At 34.1% G+C, this 7560-nt stretch overlaps 1 protein-coding gene across 1 annotated transcript in view; it reads right to left on the bottom strand.

Moving 5' to 3' along the window:
* Positions 1-1978: 1978 nt before the first annotated feature.
* LOC132365197 (phospholipid scramblase 1-like) overlaps positions 1979-7560 on the bottom strand; it is a 31295-nt gene continuing 25713 nt past the window's right edge. Inside the window, exon 8 of the mRNA XM_059921882.1 lies at positions 1979-2075. Coding sequence (XP_059777865.1) covers positions 1979-2075 — 97 coding nt within the window. The remainder of the gene's footprint in view (positions 2076-7560) is intronic.

Raw genomic sequence — 7560 nt, 5'->3', positions numbered from 1 at the left:
GTTCACTTGTATCATATTTTTTTTTTTAGATTCCACATATAAGTGATATCATATGATATTTGTCTTTCTCTCTCTGGCTTACTCCACTTGGTATGATAATCTCAAGGTCCATCCATGTTGCCGCAAATGGCATTATTTCATTCTTTTTTATGGCTGAGTAGTATTCCATTGTATATATGTACCACATCTTCTTTATCCATTCATCTGTCAGTGGACATTTAGGTTGCTGCCTTGTCTTAGCTATTGTAAATAGTGCTACTATGAACATTGGGGTGCATGTATCTTACCTCACACAGGTAATATAACCATCTTCAAAAAGTCTACAAATAACAAATGCTGGAGAGGGTGTGGAGAAAGGAACCCTCTTGCACTGTTGGTGGGAATGTAAATTGGTACAGCCACTATGGAGAACAGTTTGGAGGTTCCTTAAAAAACTAAAAATAGAGTTACCATATGATCCAGGGATCCCACTTCTGGGGATATATCTGGAGAAAACAATAATTCAAAAAGATACATATATATTCTTTTCCATTATGATTTATTACAGGATATTGAATTTAGTTCTCTGTACTATATGGTAGGATATTGTTGTTTATTTTATATGTAGTAGTTTGTATCTGCCAACCCCATACTCCTAACTTATCCCTCCCTCACCCCCTTTCCTCTTTGGTAACCATAAGTTTGTGTTCTATGTCTGTGAGTCTGTTTATGTTTTGTAAATAAATTCATTTGTGTCGTATTTTAGATTCCACATATAAGTCATATCATGATATTTGTCTTTCTCTGTCTGGCTTTCTTCACTTAGTATGATAATCTCAAGGTCCATCCATGTTGCTGCAAATGGCACTATTTCATTCTTTTTTATGGCTGAGTAGTATTCTGTTGTGAATATAAACATCTTTTTTATTCATTTGTTTGTTGATGGACATTTAGGTTGCTTCCATGTCTAGGTTATTGTAAATAGTCCTGCTATGAACATTGGGGTGCATGAACCTTTTCAAATAAGAGTTTTCTCTGAAAATATGCCCAGGAGTGGCATTGCTGGATCATATGGCAATGCTATTCTTAGTTTTTTTTGTTTTTTTTTTTTGTTTTTTTAATTTTATTTATTTATTTATTTATGGCTGTGTTGGGTCTTCGTTGCTGTGCGAGGGCTTTCTCTAGTTGCGGCAAGTGGGGACCACTCTTCATCGCGGTGCGCGGGCCTCTCACTATCATGACCTCTCTTGTTGCGGAGCACAGGCTCCAGACGCACAGGCTCAGCAACTGTGGCTCACGGGCCTAGTCGCTCCGTGGCATGTGGGATCTTCCCAGACCAGGGCTCGAACCCGTGTCCCCTGCATTGGCAGGCAGATTCTCAACCACTGTGCCACCAGGGAAGCCCCTATTCTTAGTTTTTTAAGGAACCTCCATACTGTTCTCCATAGTGGCTGTACCAATTTACATTCCCCCCAACAGTGTAGGTGAGTTCCCTTTTCTCCACACCCTTTCCATTTGTCATTGTAGACTTTTTAATGACGCCATTCTGACTGGTGTGAGGTGATACCTCATTGTGGTTTTGATTTGCATTTCTCTAATAATTAGTGATGTTGAGCATCTTTTCATGTGCCTATTGGCCATCTGTATGTCTTCTTTGGAGAAATGTCTATTTAGGTCTTTTGCCCAATTTTTGATTGGGTTGTTTGTTTTTTCATTATTGAGTCATATGAGCTGATTGTATATTTTGGAAATTAAGCCCTTGTTGGTCGCATCATTTGCAAATATTTTCTCCCAGCCTATAGGTTGTCTTTTCATTTTGTTTATGGTTTCCTTTGATGTGCAAAAGCTTATAAGTTTGATTGTGTCCAATTTGTTTATTTTTGCTTTCAATGATGATTTTTAAGTTCCTAAATTTTGGTGTGGTTTGTTATGCAGAAAAATTCATACAAATAATTTTAGTGAAAAAAAATTTTATTTAGATATTCTAAGTGAAATTTGTTTAATTTTGCTGAGGTCTGGCAAAACTTAATGCCAGTGATCTCTGGCATGATCTTTCAGGCTGATTCTTATGACCAGAATTCAAAATACATGTAGTCCTAGGATGAAAATGAAAAATAAATGTAATTAAGCTGGTTTAATAGTAGAAACAGTTATAAACCTTATACCTGAGAGTGAATTTTAGGTCCTGTGTTATTAAAACATGATTATAAAACATATTAAAGCAGAATTCTGAAGATCAGACCTATGAGGAACCAGTTTCTAAGGGCTTAAGAATGATAGACTACTTTTAAATACACCAAAATAATAAATTTGAATGTAATAGAAATTCATTTCCCTTAAAACAGCAACTAATTCCAACTTATTTCTCTCTCTATTTTTTTCATTCACCTATACTCAATATATAAACATATAGGAAGAAAAAAGGGAAAAACTTATAATTTCAATCGTCTCAAGATCTACCATTAATGTTTCGGTTCAAGTTCCTTCCAGATACACAGTTGGTATTATAGTATGCTTATATCCTGCTTTTTTCACTGAATAATATATCCTGAATATCCATGTTATTAACGCTCATTTACTGAGCATTTATTTTGAGTCTTTAACATTCTATTTTAGAGATAGCTCATAATGTGCTTAATAAATCTCATACCTTAAGTTTTAGGTTTTAATATTTTTTTATTTATTAGAGTGAAGTTTGCAACATAGATTATACATTGCTATTTATGAGTACACATAATTATTTGTCTGCATCTCCTAATTTTTTGGAATAAACTAATACACATGAAAAATATCAACATTAAAATTTTCAATGGATATTTCAATTTTTTCCCCCAAAGTTGTACCTATAGCTCATGAGTGTCTGATTTCTTAAATCTTCATCAGCATTGAGAGTTCATCATTATGAAAAAAAAATGAAAAGGGGTATTTCATTGCTGTTTATTCCTTTTCTTCATGTTTTTGAAAATGTTTTCATATGGTTACTGATTATTTGTAGTCCCTCTTTAATGGTTGTATAAATTACTTTTTCATATTCTTTGTCCACTTCCATTTGGAATTTGATTCTTTTTCTCATTTAAGTAAAATTTTTATTAATATAAGGATATTATTTCTTGGTCATATTTGAAGCATATATTTTAGTTTATTGTCTGCTTTTGAATATTTAACATTATGATTTGTTTTGAGGGACAGAAGTTTAAGATATTCTAACTTAGCAGTCTGTTACTTTGTGACTTACTTGCTTTGAAAGTTCTTTTCCATCTAGAGACCAGGTGTGGATACTGTTTGTTTATTTATCTTCAATCAGTAATTCAGTATTTTTTTCCTTATGCTTCCTTTGAGTTTGTTCTGTTCTTTTACTAACTTTTTAGAGATAAATACCAGGTTCATTAATTTTTCACTTCTTTTCTTCAATAAGTATTTACAGCTATACATTTCTCTTTAACATTTGTAGTTGCATTCCAGAAGTTTTCACATTATACAATTTAATGTATTTTTAAAATTTCATTATGCATTACTTACTATCCCTGACTTATTTACGTGTTTCCATGTGTACAAAATATTTAAAAACATGTATCTTTATCAACTTCTGATTTAGTGTTACTTGCTTAGACACCAAGGTCCAAATTATAGCAATTCTTTGAAATTTGTTGACACTTGCTTCTTGGCCCACTATGAGAAAAATTTGTATGTTTCTAGGAATATAGCCATTTCCTCTAGTTTCATAGTAGTATCTCATAATCCTTTGTATTTTTTGTTATCTGTTGTAACTTCTCTCTCATGTCTGATTTTATTAATTTGAGCCCTCTCTCTTTTTTCTTGGTAAGTCTAGATAAAGGTTTGTTAATTTTGCTTATTTCTTCAAAGAACCAGCTTTTTGTTTCATTCATCTATTCTATTGTCTTTTTAGTCTCTATTTCATTTATTATTGATCTGATCTTATTATTTCTTTCCTTCTACTAATTTTGGGCTTCATTTGTTTTTTTTCTATTTCTATTAAGTGTAAAGTTAGATTGAGTATTTGAGATTTTTTCTTATTTTTTGAGGTAGGCCTGTTTTGTTCTGAACTTCTATCTTAGAATCAATTTTGCTGCATACCATAGATTTTGGTATGTTGCATTTCCATTTTGATTTGTCTCAAGGTATTTTTTTTTTTTTTTTGGTTTCCTTTTGGTTTCATGGTTGACCCATTTGTTGTTCAATAACGTGTTTAAGCACATATTTGTGATTTTTCCAGTTTGCTTCTTGTAATTGGTTTCTAGTTTCGTACGATTGTAGTCAGAAGGATGCTTGATATAATTTCAGTCTTCTTACTTATTGAGACTTGTTTTGTGACCTAATATATGACCTAGACTGGAGGATGTTCCACGTGCACTTGAGAAGACTGAGTATTCTGCTGCTTTTGAATGGAATGTTCTGTATATATGTATTAAACCTGTCAGGTTTAATGTGTCATTTAAGGTTGGCTTTTCTTATTGATTTTGTTTGGATGATCTATTCATTGATGTAAGTGTGGTATTAAAGTCCCATACTATTATTGTACTGCTGTCAATTTCTCCCTTAGGTCTGTTAATATTTACTTTATATATTTAGGTTCTCCTTGTTGGGTACATTAATATTTACAAATGTTATATCTTCTTGTTGGATTGACACTTTATCATTATGTAATGCCCACCTTTGTCTTATATTACAGTGTTTATTTTAAAGTTTATTTTGTCTGATATAGCTATAGCTACCCCAGCTTTCTTTTGGTTTCTATTTTCATGAAACATATTTTGCATCCCTTCACTTTCAGTCTGTGTGGTGTGTCCTTACATCTATAGTGAGTCTTTTTTTTTGGCATTTTTATTGCAGTATAATTGCTTTACAATTGTGTGTTAGTTTCTGCTTTATAACAAAGTTAATCAGTTATACATATACATATATCCCCACATCTCTTCCCTCTTGCATCTCCCTTCCTCCCACCCTCCTTATCCCACCCTTCTAGCTGGGCACAAAGCACTGAGCTGATCTCCCTGTGCTATGTGGCTGCTTCCCACTAGTTATCTATTTTACATTTGGTAGTGTATATACGTCCATATATACACTAACACTCTCTCACTTTGTCCCAGCTTACCCTTCCCCCTCCCCATGTCCTCAAGTCCATTCTCTAGTAGGTCTGCGTCTTTATTCCCGTCTTGCCCCTAGGTTCTTCATGAAAATTTTTTTTTTTTTTTTTTTTTTTTTAGATTTCATATATATGTGTTAGCATACGGTATTTGTTTTTCTCTTTCTGACTTACTTCACTCTGTATGACAGACTCTAGGTCCATCCACATCACTACAAATAACTCAATTTCGTTTCCTTTTATGGCTGAGTAATATTCCATTGTATATATGTGCCACATCTTCTTTATCCATTCATCTGTTGATGGACACTTAGGTTGCTTCCATGTCCTGACTATTGTAAATAGAGCTGCAGTGAATGTTGTGGTACATGACTCTTTTTGAATTATGGTTTTCTCAGAGTATATGCACAGTAGTGGGATTGCTGGGTCGTATGGTAGTTCTATTTGTAGTTTTTTAAGGAACCTCCATACTGTTCTCCATAGTGGCTGTATCAATTTACATGCCCACCAACAGTGCAAGAGGGTTCCCTTTTCTCCACACCCTCTCCAGCATTTATTGTTTGTAGATTTTTTGATGATGGCCATTCTGACCGGTGTGAGATGATATCTCATTGTAGTTTTGATTTGCATTTCTCTAATGATTAATGATGTTGAGCATTCTTTCATGTGTCTGTAGGCCATCTGTATATCTTCTTTGGAGAAATGTCTATTTAGGTCTTCTGCCCATTTTTGGATTGGGTTGTTCGTTTTTTTGTTATTGAGCTGCATGAGCTGCTTGTAAATCTTGGAGATTAATCCTTTGTCAGTTGCTTCATTTGCAAATATTTTCTCCCATTCTGATGGTTGTCTTTTGGTCTTGTTTATGGTTTCCTTTGCTGTGCAAAAGCTTTTAAGTTTCATTAGGTCTCATTTGTTTATTTTTGTTTTTATTTCCATTTCTCTAGGAGGTGGGTCAAAAAGGATCTTGCTGTGATGTATGTCATAGAGTGTTCTGCCTATGTTTTCCTCAAAGGGTTTCATAGTGTCTGGCCTTATGTTTAGGTCTTTAATCCATTTTGAGTTTATTTTTGTGTATGGTGTTAGAGAGTGTTCTAAATTCATTCTTTTACATGTAGCTGTCCAGTTTTCCCAGCACCACTTATTGAAGAGGCTGTCTTTTCTCCATTGTATATTCTTGCCTCCTTTATCAACGATAAGGTGACCATATGTCTGTGGGTTTATCTCTGGGCTTTCTATCCTGTTCCATTGATCTATATTTATGTTTTTGTGCCAGTACCATACTGTCTTGAATACTGTAGCTTTGTAGTATAGTCTGAAGTCTGGTAGCCTAATTCTTCCAGCTCTGTTTTTCTTTCTCAAGATTGCTTTGGCTATTCGGGGTCTTTTGTATTTCCATACAAATTGTGAAATTTTTTGTTCTAGTTCTGTGAAAAATGCCAGTGGTTGTTTGATAGGGATTGCATTAAATCTGTAGATTGCTTTGGGTAGTAGAGTCATTTTCACAATGTTGATTCTTCCAATCCAAGAACATGGTATATCTCTCCATCTATTTGTATCATCTTGAATTTCTTTGATCAGTGTCTTATAGTTTTCTGCATACAGGTCTTTTGTCTCCTTGGGTAGGTTTATTCCTAGGTATTTTCTTCTTTTTGTTGCAATGGTAAATGGGAGTGTTTTCTTAATTTCACTTTCAGAATTTTCATCATTAGTGTATAGGAATGCAAGAGATTTCTGTGCATTAATTTTGTATCCTGCTACTTTACCTAATTCATTGATTAGCTCTAGTAGTTTTCTGGTAGCATCTTTAGGATTCTCTATGTATAGTATCATGTCATCTGTAAACAGTGACAGCTTTACTTCTTCTTTTCCAATTTGGATTCCTTTTGTTTCTTTTTCTTCTCTGATTGCTTTGGCAAAAACTTCCAAAACTATGTTGAATAATAGTGGTGAGAGTGGGCAACCTTCTCTTGTTCCTGATCTTAGTGGAAATGGTTTAAGTTTTTCACCATTGAGGATGATGTTGGCTGTGGGTTTTTCATATATGGCCTTTATTATGTTGAAGTAGGTTCCCTCTATGCCTGCTTTCTGGAGGTTTTTTTTTTATCATAAATGGGTGTTGAATTTTGTCGAAAGCTTTCTCTGCATCTATTGAGATGATCATACAGTTTTTCTCCTTCAATGTGTTGATATGGTGTGTCACATTGATTTGCGTGTATTGAAGAATCCTTGCATTCCTGGGATAAATGCCACTTGATCATGGTGTATGATCCTTTTAATGTGCTGTTGGATTCTGTTTGCTAGTATTTTGTTGAGGATTTTTGCATCTATGTAGATCAGCGATATTGGCCTGTAGTTTTCTTTCTTTGTGACATCTTTGTCTGGTTTTGGTATCACGGTGATGGTGGCCTCGTAGAATGAGTTTGGGAGTGTTCCTCCCTCTGGTATATTTTGGAGGAGTTGGAGAAGGATAGGTGTTA

The sequence above is a fragment of the Balaenoptera ricei genome, chromosome 4, assembly GCF_028023285.1.
Source record: "Balaenoptera ricei isolate mBalRic1 chromosome 4, mBalRic1.hap2, whole genome shotgun sequence".
NCBI lineage: Eukaryota > Metazoa > Chordata > Mammalia > Artiodactyla > Balaenopteridae > Balaenoptera > Balaenoptera ricei.
Note: the sequence above shows the minus strand (reverse complement) of the source record. Positions and strands in the feature narration are given on the sequence as shown.